The following is a 14545-nucleotide window of genomic DNA, read 5'->3' on the forward strand; positions in this document are numbered from 1 at the left end:
GAAAAGTTTAACGGCTGATGAGAGATTATGGGGTGTTTCTGTCGGTGTAAGGACTTCCCACGGAGCGGGACGTCCTGCAGCGCTTCCAGGCGCTGTCGTTGGCCTGTTTCGAGCTGAAAACATCCTAATTTAAGGCTTAATTCACCCAGGACATCGTGAGAGAACAGAGAAGATTCAGAAGAGGCCGGCATGAGGAATTTATGCGGACATTCCACTGTTTAAGGACATTTTTTTAATGAAAGACGTACGCTCAAATTCGCCGAGTCATTTCCGTGACGACTCGGCAAATCTGTGTGCGCCGCGACAGGAAAAACACCTCCATTTGTAGAATTCAGGCGGCTTTTAATGGCTTTCAACAAGTGAGTAACTGAGAAATTGTTTAACAGCTTGGGCATGTTCCAACTTGCCCGTTAAGATTTCCAACGGAGGTGTTTTTCCTGCCGCGACCCCCCGCGGTCGGGTCCAGCCCGACATGCGACTCTGCCCGCACGTTCTTTCATTACAAAATGACCGTTAACAATGGAATGTCCGAATAAACTCCTCATGCCGACTTCTTCTGAAAGTTCTCTGTTCTCTGACGACTTACTGCGTCAACAGAGCCTGAAATGTGGAAGTTTTCAACTTGAAACGGCGAGACGCTGCCGCCTCGAAGCGCAGATCGCCGTCAGGCGCCGTGGACCGTCCTTAAAGCGACACTACCAGACCAAAATCTCTCATCAGCCGTTAAAATTTTTACCGAAAACCAGCTGAATTTATTGAATGGTGTCCACTCAGTTGTGCCTTACAGTTTTGAAAAAATTTTTATCAAACAAAGCAACAGTCTCTGAGCCATTCCTAAACAATGAAAAAAATCGACGAGCGGGTGGACGACTCCTCACTCAAAGACTGCCCACAGGCGAATGACGTAACCGACAGGCGTGAAAAAACTCTCGCATGCCCACGAGGGTTCAAGCATGTCTGATGTAATCACACGTGATTCAAATCCATATGGTTTTTGAAAAAAATAATAAGGTCGGATACTTTTCTAATAGACCTCGTAGTGTCCTCTAGTGCTGAGGTTGCAGGCTGCTTTATGGTGCTGCCATTCACAATTTTGTTTCCCTTCAAGTTTTTGCTTCTTTGGCGACAGAAGTTCATGCTCCCTTGTTTTCCATTGTGATAAGCAATAAAAATGATTCTCTATTTTAAAAAAAAATGAGGGTTCTCAAACTTGTTAGCCTGCGCTAGCAACCACCAGACATTGTATAAGGGAGCAACATCTGACACCTCTTCTTTTTTCATTAGCCATTGAAAAATGCAAAAGACACAGTAAAGGCACCTTGACAATGCACAAATTTCTTCCCCGAACTGTGGCGCAATTTGTTGTGCCAATGTGTCCCACTTTGTCCCACTTGATGCCATGTTATATAAATAATCATTTCATAGCCAATGATGCATTTGCTTTCAGAACTTAGCTGATGAAACCATTCTTTCATCACTCCCAGAATCACAGAGAAATTATCTACAGCTAGAGGTTGTCTCGTGCTCATCGTGCAGTGGAGAACGCATTTGGAATCTCGTCTCCAAGGTAATTATTTATAATATATATATTGTAATGTGTTGGTAAAACAGTTGCATTTTCATTCGTTATTATGAGTTAGATAATGTATATGTAAAGTTACGTTTCTTATACATATAACATCTCTTCATAGTCTAACTTCAGGTTCAGATGCGCTGTGCACAATGACTCAATGACCTGCAGTGATGTGTTTTTGAATAGGTTGCAGAATGTTCATGACTAGTGCACGCATGAAATGAATGCGTGCCAGAAATTTTGAACATTTCAAAGTTTTCTTTGCACACATATTGCGTGCCGATTAGAGTAAGAAAATTAAGGCAATTTTTAATTCGGTGGCAGCCTTCTTGAATTTTCGAGAATTTAGGGTACTAGCACCTCACAGATCTTGGTAGATTTTTTTTATCGTGGCTAGTGGAGCTGATTTCCTACCCACAAAAAGTTGAAAAAGCTTCTTTTTTTTTTAAATTTTGTCCAATCTGGGTTAATTTTGTTTTGCTTTATTTACTGAGCTAAATAACTTTGAGGTACAATGTAATTAAATGCAGGGGTGGTGGCCAAGTGGTTAATGCACTTGGATTCAGTGCAGAAGGTTCTGGGTTCAAATCCCACATTTCTCCATGTAATGTGGAGTTGCGTCAGGAAGGGCATTCGGCGTAAAACCTGTGCCAATTCAACATGCAGATCCACTTGGATTTGCTGTGGCGACACCGAATGTAAACAAGGGAGCAGCCGAAGGGACTTACTCACAACGTATATTCCAATTAACTATTGTTTTACTAATGAGGTGTGACTTATCCTGTGTCCCCACAAAGAGGACATTTCAATATTAAAGATTAATAACTCTTAATATTCAAATTTATTCCATCTTTGGTCCACCCATTTTATCCAAATAATTATTAAATCTTAATACTGTTAATTATTTTGGTGACCCACTGGTGAGGTCCAATCCAATTTAATCCAGTTTTGATCTTAATAATTATTCAATATTTAAATTTGCTACATCTTATGTTGCCGCTCTGTGTGACCAAAATTTAAAGTTCAACAACTGCAAATTATTATTTTTATTTACGCTACACATTTTTCTGAAGTGTAGGATACACCAGCTTACAAGTTGTACCTGTCAAAAGATGCCTCTTCAAGAGGAAAAAACAAGAGTAAGTCACACCAGAGTTTTAGCTGCACCTTTTCTCTTGTATGTAAGTCACTTTTTAACACCACGGGAATGAGTTTAACAATGGAGAGCTCAGTGTAGCATGTGTACACCACAGCATGTGCTGTTACCATAAGATTTTAAAAATATGCCATCATATAGATTTTGAGCAACACAGTACTGCTCCTGGATGTTATTTTCGATGTTCACTTTAAGTTGTAGACCAGGGGTTTTCAATGTGTGGGAGAGTGAGCCCTCCCTCGGAGAACAAATGAATAGCTGCGCTTAAACCCCCTCCAACCAACACACATACACACAATTTCAGTATTTTTGTGTGTTTCTTTTTATTCTTTTACACATCTTAAACACATTTAAAAGTATTTGTGTTTTTAAGTAACTGTCTATGCATTTACACATTTTACAGCCTTTGCAAATATTTTAAACATGTTTTTAAGAACTTTCTATTCTTCTATTTTTTTTATCTTTTTTCATATTTTAAACATCAGGTTTTTTTAAGATTTAAACATCTCTGTTTTTAAACATTTTTAGCATAACACATTTTAACATAAATAATAAAGGGATGGGAATTGATGGTGAATTGGGTGGTTGCAAAGATTTTATCGATATTGATGCCAATATCGATTCCACTTATCGATACAATTCCTTATCGATTCCCTTATCAATACCTCCTGTGAATTTTCTGTGTACTAAAAGTAGGCTTCACAGGTTTTCTATGTCAATAACATTTTATTGAGTCTTACAGTAAATTAATATGAAATTGGTCACTGGAACCTTGAGCTCTGGAGATAAATAAAAATAAACAAAATCTGTAGTTTTTCTCAAAAGCATTTCCTTTCAGAGATTAACGGCACAAATCTAACTCCATACCTTTAAGCTGAGCTCTTATACAGCCAGTTGCACTGCAAGTCAACATCAATGTAATTCATAAAGAACGCAGGATGTCTCATTTTGGGAGAAAAAAACCAATTTTTAGTCTGTTGTAGCTTGTTGTCTGTGTTACAATGCTTGGAAAGAGCTGTCATTTAAAACGGTGATTCGCTTTGAAGTTATTAATTCTGACCGGACTCTAACTTGATTCGACAGAGACTAGCGTAGTGTTTAGAGCTGTGCAAACGGAAAGGAGGGCGATACGCGTTTCTTTCCTACAACAAGACAAGAGTCCCAGTTAGTGACTTTAATCTGCACAAAAGTGACTCACAAAGGACATTTTTAAATGGCTTTGAGAGGGGCTGAGAAGCGGACTTGCCGCTTCTGAAAAGCACCGAAGCAATGAACTAATGCAGCAGTGGATCGGAGCACTGCTTCATTGGTTCAAGCTTCAAAGCTGAGCCATTACAGAAGCGGTTAGAAAGATCGATAGATAGAAATGATCATTTTCCTGATAAAACACCCTCTAAAACAATGGCTGCTCTGAAGGACCGATAAGGGACTCGTTATGCAAAAAAGGCTATTGATATCGATGGATCAAATCATTTCTTAATGATTCTCAAAAAGAACCCGTTCATGGTACCCATCCCTCGTGGTCCCCCTGAAGAACTTTGGTGCCCCCCAGGGGGGAGCACGCCTCACAGTTTGTAAACCTCTGTTGTAGACAGTTTTGTGTATTTAGAGTTTGTTTTTTTTTATTCTGTTGCTATGTGCAGTCCAATGCCTGATCAGTTTGAGTACCAGGCTCAGAGACAATGCCTAGTATGACAACAATACACAGAATTCCCTTCATGACCATCATGAGTGTAGCAGTTCTTTGAAGATCCAAGCCCTGTATTTGAATGTCCAGTCCTGTGTTTGCTCCTTTATTTGGGCTATGTGGTTCTACTGCCTGCTCGTCTTCTCTTTTGGGTCAGAGAGAAGCTCAGTGATCCTGGTATTTGGTATAGTACAGCTAACAAAGAACGAAAAAATCAATAAGAAGACATCAGCAGTATTTGAAAATCAAAAACAAATGTCCTGGGGTTTTTAGAGGAGAAGTAACTGTTACGTATTCTCCCGTGAGTTACGCTTTGAGGAGGTAAACTGAAGACAGCCTCAGCCATGCCACCATGCTGGGTGCAGATTAAAATAACTGTCAGGAGACAGGAGCTGCTATTGGGGACGACAGGTTGACACACAGAGTGATGGGGCTCAGCCTCTCACACACTATTTCACTAAAGCTGGTTCAGTTTTATGGCCCGCGACCTTGTATGACCGCTCCGCTTTCGCTCGACAGTCTCAGTCGTGCTTGGGTGTGCTTTGGGACTTTAGGATTACGTTCACTACAAGTGGGGCCCAACCAGGAGAGTGGGCACAGACACCGCCCGTTAAGCCCATCGCAGCGGGCCCCATGGGAACACTGGCACAGCAGGAAACAGTCTGGGCCAAAACGTTCTCCAGCACAGTCTGAGAGAGAGAGACAGAGAGAGAGAGAGAGAGATGTTTCATTTGCTATAGCTGTTGCAGATGTACTGTTAACAGAATGAGATACCTCTTTCACATCTCTGCCCTGTTCTTCCAGAGGGGCAGAGGCACCGTCCTGTGGATGCATCACACGGGGTCCCGCCATGGCACTCACATGTCTCTCCACAGCTCAGCCCAAATCTGCCCACTTCACACCCTGACAACCAAAAACCAAGGACACACACAGGTTGTGAAATGTGTATAAGATATTGTTGACACTGAGCATTTTCGGCTTGTAGCAAACATTTTAGGTACACTTCAGCATTGTCAAGAATGCTCATATAAGCACATTGAGAGAGGGAAAAACAGGTGAGGATGCATAAAGTATTAGCACAAAAAGTGGTGTAATAAACAGTGCACACATAACACGACTGAAGCCGACTAGTGCACAAAGGAAGAATTGCATGCCTTTTGTGAAAAATCGGAGCTGCCTCCAACGCCTCATACACCTGCTGCTACAATTATTCACGCACACCAGCAGCTGAAAGACAGAGAGTGTGCCCTGTGAGAACTCATTCGATCCCTCTCCTGGCAGGTGTCGGCAAAATTCCATGTGACATACACGAACATCCAACACCGCTCGCTTGAAAGTTAGAAAATGTGTGGCCATTCACACTGTGAGCTCGAAAATAGAGAGCAGACGATCACTTGTGCTGGATGTGAAATTTGTCCCCATGAGTGTGGTGTTGTAAAAAGCAACACACGTGGCGTGCATGTGTATTGCACGTGTGTCACGCCCATGATCATATGGGGGCCGGACAACCACGTCTGAGCACACATAGCTGGGCTGCAGCAGCCGCACACAGCGCACCTCAGTAGACTGCATGTGAAATGGACCGTCAGATCATGCAGCAGGTGATCTGAATGTCGTGCATGTTCGGGCAGAACATGCGTGACATTCAGTCACAGTGATTGTAACGCAGTGGTAAAGTTCTTGTTTGGTATTCTGAGCTTTTGTAAATTGCAGGTTTGAATCCCATGATTGGCATTCTTTTTTTTTTTATTTAACCAGGATTATTTAACCATAGGGTTCTGTTTTGCATCCCTTTTTATTCATTATTGATATCAACCCAGTGATTTTCACTAATTATACACCCAGTTTTTATTTTATCTTTCTCCACATCAATGACGCGATGTGGTGCAACACGGTCCAGCTTATTGCACTGTGTTCGTGTACGCACACGAGCGTGCACGACACATCAGCAACGGTTTTGTGCATGCTCGTGTGCGTACACGAACACAGTGCGATCATGCATCCCTCACAACAGCAGGTGGATGGTTTGTGGTTCCCCATTTCATATTTGGTTCATGGATTTTCTTCTGGTTTCTGTGTTTTTTGTGTTATGTGTGAAAGGGCCCTTATGTAGGATTGTACAAGCCCAAATTCATTCATAAGCATTCACAGAAATGGGAATTGGATGGCTTTACTATAGTGCTTTTTCATTTGATGCAGATGGTCAAAATGTTTTACAATGACGCCTTACATTCGCCAATTGACATGCAAACACACCTACTTCAGGGTGCTGGCATGTAAGGCTCTATTCTTTATCTAGGTCTGCTTTCATGAAGCCCAAAGGAGCACAGGGTGACATATAAGAGTGCAGGAAAGTGCACACAGGTGGACTACATTCTCTGTAGTGGATGCAATCTAAAAGACGTTCAAGACCGGATGGCAGGATAGAGCAGAGCTAGACAGCACTGGGTCGCGGTTTATGGAATGATGTTAGAGGTGAAGAAGAAGAGAGTGAGAGCTAAACCAAGGATCACATGGTAGAAGCTGAAGGAGAAGACCATTGTGTGAAATTCAGGGAGGAAGGCATGAGATGGAAGTGATTTTGGACAGCTGGACAACAGGTAGGAAGGTACTGGGTGTGACATCTGGACATAGGAAGGAAGACAAAGAGACTTGGTGGCGAATAAAACATGTAAAGTATAAGGAGGAGATGGACAAAAAATGGAATATTCAGAGAGATGATCAAAGTAGACAGGAGTACAAGAACATGCAGCGTAAAGTAAAAGAGAAGTAGCAAATGCTAAGGAAAGGGCCTACAGCGAACTGTATGTCTTCACACAGAAGCACTAAGGAAAGAGAAAAGGATATGCAGCAGGTTAGAGCGATAAAGGATGCAGATGGTAATGTGCTGACAAGTGATGAAAGTGTGTTGAGAAGGGGGAAGGAATATTTGAGGAGCTGATTAATGAAAGAAGACTGCATGATGTGGCGAGAGTAACTCAGAAAATCCAAGGGATTAGTAAGGATGAAGTGAGGACAGCTACGAAGAGGATGAAGAGTGGAAAGGCAGTTGGTCCAGATGATATTCCAGTGGAGGCATGGGAATATTTAGGAGAGATGACAGCGGAGTTTCAAACCAGATTGTATCATAAAATCTTGGAAAGTGCAACCATGTCTGAGGAGTGGAGGAGAAGTGCTGGTTCTGGTTTTTAAGAACTAAGGTGATGTGCAGAGCTGCACTAACTACAGCAGGGGCAGGCAGTTTGTTCCAGAAAGGGCCAAGAGGGTGCAGGTTTTCTTTGCAGCCACTGAATTCACCAGGTGATTTTACTGATTAACTGATTCCATCTGCTCAAAGTGATATTAATCAGTTGAGGAGCTCCAGCATTCCTCTGTGGAGAGAGGAGAACCTTCCAGAAGGACAAGAATCTCTGTAGCAATCCACCAAATAGGGCTGTATGGTAGAGTGGCCAGCACCAGACAGAAGCCACTCCTTAGTAAAAGGCACATGGCAACCTTCCTGGAATGGTAAATGGACTGCATTTATATAGCGCTTTTCCATCTGCATCAGACGCTCAAAGCACTTTACAAATAATGCCTCACATTCACCCCGATGTGAGGGTGCTGCCATATAAGGTACTCACTACACACCGGGAACAACTAGAGGATTAAGGAACTTGCCCAAGAGCCCTTAGTGATTTTCCGGTCAGGCTGGGATTTGAACCAAAGATCCTCTGGTCTCAAGCCCAACACTTACCAACTAGACCATCACTTCCTGGAGTTTGCCAAAAGGCAGCTGAAGGACTCTCAGACCATGAGAAATAAAATTCTCTGGTCTGATGAAACAAAGACTGAACTCTTTGGCGTGAATGCTAGGTATCATGCTTGGAGGAAACCAGGCAACATCCCTACATTGAAGCATGATGGTGGCAGCATCATGCTGTGGGTATGTTTTTCAGTGGCAGGAACTGGGAGACTAGTCAGGATTGAGGGAAAAATGAATGCAGCAATGTACAGAGACATCCTGGATGAAAACCTGCTACAGAGCGCTCTTGACCTCAGACTGGGAAGACAGTTCATCTTTCAGCAGGACAATGACCCTAAACACAGCCAAGATATCAAAGGAGTGGCTTCAGGATGACTCTGTGAATGTCCTTAAGTGGCCCAGCCAGAGTCCAGACCCGAATCTGATTGAACATCTTTGGAGAGATCTGAAAGTGGCTGTGCACCGATGCTCCCCATCCAACCTGATGGAGCTTGAGAGGTGCTGCAAAGAGGAATGGGCAAAATTGCCTGAAAGATAGGTGTGCTAAGCTTGTGGCATCATATTCAAGACTTGAGGCTGTAATTGCTGTCATTGGTCCATCAACAAAGTAGGGTGTGAATATTTATGCACACGTGATTTCTTTTTTTATTTTTTTTTTAGTAAATTTAGAAATGTAAAAAAAATAATAATAATTTACCCTATTTCGGAATAAGGTTGTAACACAACAAAATGTGGAAAGGAGTTTTTCCTCTGCATCACACTAGAGCACAAATGCACCCAAATGCCGTACGAATGAGAATTCAAATGGCAGTCATGCAAATTTGAGCTGCACTCGTACAGCATTTGTGTGGCACTTAAAATCTGTCTAGATTGCATGGCCAGCATGAATGTAGATAACATGCACACCACTGTTGTGCTGCATTCGAACTGGGGAGTATTCGAACGGCATTCAAAGGGCGGTTGTACCACATTTGTGCTGCGCAGGTGGACAAACACTTACCCATTTTTATACTTTTATTTATACGGGCTATTACCGGTAATAGTGGCTGTGGGTGTGCATGTCGGTGATCAGATGTCAGTAATAATCTGATCACACATGTATTCCAGTGATGCTATGGTCAGGGGACCCTGGTTTACATGTAATCGGTCCGTGGGCTGGATGTCATTCAACACCCAACAGTGTGACATGGCAGGTCTTCAACACAGCGGATCACAGCGCTCACCCAGCCACTCCCCCTGGTTTGCCTTCACCCAGACCTTGGGTGGCACGTATGGCATTGGAGGGGCATTCTGCCCGCATTGTGGGGTTTTGTGCTGTATTCTTCTTATTCTTTGTCTGTTTTATTTTATTCTGTTTTTATTTTTTTCGTGTTACATCATTCGACCTGCACTCTGGGTAGTTGACCTGGACTTGAGAGCTGCTGCTCTCCGCATGTGCACGAATCATTCAAGCTGGCTTCGTACCACATTCTGGGTATTCGAACGGCATCCATACACAGCTGTACAAATGTCCGTCTCATCCGAATGAAGCTTGAATTCTGTTTGTTTTTCCAATTTGTGTGATTCATATAGCATTCATGCTCTATAGTGTGATGGGTCCCTTACCACTGTCACCTGTGTGCTTGCTCAGGGGGGTTGGTAAGGTTAGACCTTACTCATGTGCAGAGCCTTGAGGCAGCTTTGTTGTGAAATGGTTCTATACAAAAAAATAAAGTGACCTGAATTGAAACTGAACTGGAAAAAGTGAAGTGCTGTGAATACTTTCGAGATGCACTGTATACAATTTTAAATACTTGTGGTCAACTTTCCAAAGTAATGAAGCATGTGGTAGAGAGGTGAAAAACAGAGTGTAGGCAGGGTGGAGTGGGTGGAGAAAGGGGGCAGGAGTGACTGATGAGAGAAGAATACCTGCAAGAGTGAAAGAGAAAGTTTACAAAACAGTAGTGAAACCAGCTGAAGGTGTTGGGATTTTCTTTGGGAGTGACGAGGATGAACAGAATTAGAAATGATTAGGAAGATGCAGAGGACAGAATGAGATGTACGTAAATGGTCGATCTGTTGTGGCTGAAATTTGAGGAAGAAACTCACTTGTTTGGCATTGTGGCCCATAGTAGCCTGGGGGGCATAGACATTGTCCTGTCACATGATCACATGTGTTGCCCTCCTTACAGTCACAAGTACTGGCACAGTTCACTCCAAAAAAACCAGACGGGCATCCTGGAGAGGACATATGTGTTTGATGATACAGCTGAAACTGATCTCTATGATTGCTGATGTAATTATCGATAATCCTATTTATTATTAATTTTTGAAAAGCATTTGAGAGCAAAATGCTTTTTTGCATACCGTGTTGACATGCATCTCCGTAGTATCCAGCAGTACAGCTGCAGGTGCCACTGAAACGGTCACAGGTGCCATTATTTTGGCATGTACAGTCTTGCACACAATCAGGTCCATATTTTCCCTGGGAACATGCTGAACACACACACACACACCCCCCAACTAGAACACTAGGGTCTCCAGAGTAGAAAGCAAGAATCAATGGCAAATGCAACAATGCTAACTAACATGAACAGACCAAACCATGTAGGTAGGTGTGTGTGTGTGTGTGTGTGTGTGTGTGGGGGGGGGGGGGGGTCCTTCAAGACCACAGCCATTTGACATACACAGCACTGTAAGAAAAAAAACAAACTCTAGGGGGAAACAACCCTGGAAGCTGTGGTGGCCAGAATCATTCTATAAAAAAATACAGTAAAAAAACCAGCCCAGTCTCATGGGTTTTTTTTTCGTGCTCCCGTCACAAAATCAGTCAAATTTTCATACTGGGTTTTTTTAAACTCACTATTACGAACCCTACTCCTACCCCAACCGTAACCTTAATCAAAACCTAATCTACTCCTTCCCCCAACCCTAACTGTACCCCCCCGACACACACACTTCACGGAATGAATTAGAATGAATTTGTGCTGCCGTGATGAAAATAAGGTGCTTTTCATCACAATATCACAAACCAATAGATTAATGTATATTTCGTGCTGCTGAATCATGACTTGCCATGAGACCAGGTTGTAAAGAAAACAACCCCAATTCCAGTGAAGTTGGGACATTGTGTAAAATGTAAATAAAAACAGAATACAATGATTTGTAAATCCTCTTCAACTTATATTCAATTGAATACACCACAAAGACAAGATATTTAATGTTCAAACTGATAAACTTTGTTGTTTTTGTGCAAATATTTGCTCATTTTGAAATGGATGCCTGCAACACGTTTCAAAAAAGCTGGGACAGTGGTATGTTTACCACTGTGTTACATCACCTTTCCTTCTAACAACAATCAATAAGCGTTTTGGGAACTGAGGACACTAATTGTAGGCTTTAGGTGGAATTCTTTCCCATTCTTGCTTGATGTACGATCTCAGTTGTTCAACAGTCCGGGGTCCCCGCTGTCCTATTTTGCGCTTCATAATGCGCCACACATTTTCAGTGGGCGACAGGTCTGGACTGCAGGCAGGCCAGTCTAGTACCCGCACTCTTTTACTACGAAGCCACACTGTTGTAACACGTGCAGAATGTGGCTTGGCATTGTCTTGCTGAAATAAGCAGGGACGTCCCTGAAAAAGACGTTGCTTGGATGGCAACATGTGTTGCTCCAAAATCTGGATGTACCTTTCAGCACTGATGGTGCATGGTAGAGTTTTAACTTGCATTTGTAGATGTAGCGACAAACTGTGTTAACTGACAATGATTTTCCAAAGTGTTCCTGAACCCACGCAGTAAGATCCTTTACACAATGATGTTGGTTTTTAATGCAGTGCCGCCTGATGGATTGAAGGTCACAGGCATTCAATGTTGGTTTTCGACCTTGCCGCTTACGTGTAGAAAGTTTTAAATACTACACATATTCTCTGAATTTTCTGATTATGGACTTTAGCTGATGGAATCCCTAAATTCCTTGCAATTGAATGTTGAGAAACATTGTTCTTAAACTGTTGGACTATTTTTTTCATGTAGTTGTTCACAAAGTGGTGATCCTCACCCCATCTTTGCTTGTGAATGGATGAGACTTTTGGGGATGCTCCTTTTATATCCAATCATGACACTCACAATGAGTGTCCTCAGTTCCCAAATGCTTCTTGAGTGTTGTTAGAAGGAAAGGTGATGTAACACAGTAGTAAACATACCACTGTCCCAGCATTTTTGAAACGTGTTGCAGGCATCCATTTCAAAATGAGCAAATATTTGCACAAAAACAATGAAGTTTATCAGTTTGAACATTAAATATCTTGTCTTTGTGGTGTATTCAATTGAATATAGGTTGAAGAGGATTTGAAAATCATTGTAATCTGTTTTTATTTACATTTCACACAACGTTCCAACTTCACTGGAATTGGGGTTGTATGTAAATACCTTTACAGAACATAGTATAATATATAAGTATAAAATAAAGTATAAAATCATTGTAATTTGCAAATAAATAAATAAATAAATAAATAAAAAAAAAGACATAAATTTGGGCACCCTTGACATTTTATTGATTTGAATACATTTAGCACTAATTATTGGAACACAAAATTGGTTTGGTAAGCTCACTGACCCTTGACCTCCTTACACAGGTGAATCCAATCATGAGAAAGGGTATTTAAGGTGCCCATTTACAAATGATTCCCCTCTTTGCATCTCTTCTAATGAGTGGCAACATGAGAGCCTCTAAACACCTCTCAAATGACCTGAAAACGAAGATTGTTCAACATCATGGTTTAGGGGAAGGAAACAAAAAGCTATCTCAGAGATTTCGGCTGTCAGTTTCCAATGTTAGCGCAGCAGATAACAGAATATTTGCAGAGGAATCCTTCAAATCCGGTTACAAACACCAATGTTTGACTGTGTATACCATTTGGTACATATTTTAGAAAAACAACATTAGCCATTTGAATTTTCAATAGGGGGCCAAGTAACGGTCAATTGAAGAACCGCATAGGGGTCAAAAAAATGTTCCAATCATATTGAAAGCTATACCACATTATGTGTCTGATCACAAACATTCCAAAAAGGTATAGTTTGGACTATCTGTGACTGAATGTTCTGGAGTTATGGGGTAAAAACAGCAAGCATGGCGACAAAAGTCACTTTCAGTTTGTACAGGGGTCAAAAGTTGAAGTTGCTCCAATTATGGTAAAACATGATGCAAATTATTGATTGAGTTAGTAGGATTTTAAAAAGGAATAGTTTGCACCATGTGTCATGCTTAGTTATCATGTTACGGGGTAACATATGTCACATGTCATAGAATCCAATGGACGTTGACGTTACTTTGGAGACCAAACATTCAACACGGTCAGAACTATTCCATTTGTTAATCCTATTAGTTCAATAATTTGCACCACATTTTACCAAAACTGGAGCAACTTTAACTTTTGACCCCTGTACAAACTGAAACTGACCTTTGTCACCATTCTTGCTGTTTTTACCCCATAACAGTCAGTTATAGATAGCCCAAACTATACCTTTTTTGAATCATTGTCATCAGATACATAATGTGGTATCACTTTCAATATGATTGGAACATTTTTTTAATTTTGACCCTGTGCAATTCTTCAATTGACCCCTACTTGGCCCCCTATTGAAAATTCAAATAGCTAAAGTTACTTTTCTACAATATGTACCAAAAGGTTAACCGGATTTGAATGATTCTTACGGTTATCTGCTGTACTATGTGAGGAATATAGTGAAGAAATGGAAGACCACAGGCACTGTTCTAGTTAAGGCCGAAGTGGTAGGCCAAGAAACATCTCAGATAAGCAGCAGCGAAGGATGGTGAGAACAGTCAGTTAACCCACAGATCTGTTCCAAAGACCTACAACATGATCGTGCTCCAGATAGTGTCTCTGCGCATCGTTCAACTATACAGCACACTTTGCACAAGGAGATGCTGTATGATGCTGTAATGCAGAGGAAGCCTTTTCTGCGTACATGCCACAAACAGAGTCACTTCAGGTATGCTAAAGCACATTTGGACAAGCCAGCTTCATTTTGGAATAAGGTGCTGTGGACTGATAAAACTAAAATTGAGTTATTTGGACATAACAAGGGGCAGTATGCATGGCTGAAAAAGAGCACAGCATTCCAAGAAAAACACTTGCTACCTACAGTAAATGGAGGTAGTTCCATCATGCTGTGGGGCTGTGTGGCCAGTACAGGTACTGAGAATCTTGTTAAAGTTGAGGGTCACATGGATTCCAGTCAATATGAGCAGATTCTTGAGAACAATGTTCATGAATCAGTGACAAAGTTGAAGTTGTGCCGGGGCTGGATCTTTCAACAAGACAATGACCCTAAACGCTGCTCAAAATCTACTAAGGCATTCATGCAGAGCAACAAGTA

At 41.7% G+C, this 14545-nt stretch overlaps 1 protein-coding gene across 1 annotated transcript in view; it reads right to left on the reverse strand.

The window, feature by feature from the left end:
- Nucleotides 1-3494: 3494 nt before the first annotated feature.
- Nucleotides 3495-14545, reverse strand: part of zgc:158328 (uncharacterized protein LOC567225 homolog) — a 215016-nt gene continuing 203965 nt past the window's right edge. Inside the window, 5 exon segments of the mRNA XM_034168130.1 lie at nucleotides 3495-4611; nucleotides 4977-5105; nucleotides 5191-5319; nucleotides 10250-10378; nucleotides 10508-10636. Coding sequence (XP_034024021.1) covers nucleotides 4532-4611; nucleotides 4977-5105; nucleotides 5191-5319; nucleotides 10250-10378; nucleotides 10508-10636 — 596 coding nt within the window. The 3' untranslated portion in view covers nucleotides 3495-4531.

The sequence above is a fragment of the Thalassophryne amazonica genome, chromosome 4, assembly GCF_902500255.1.
Source record: "Thalassophryne amazonica chromosome 4, fThaAma1.1, whole genome shotgun sequence".
NCBI classification, from domain to species: domain Eukaryota; kingdom Metazoa; phylum Chordata; class Actinopteri; order Batrachoidiformes; family Batrachoididae; genus Thalassophryne; species Thalassophryne amazonica.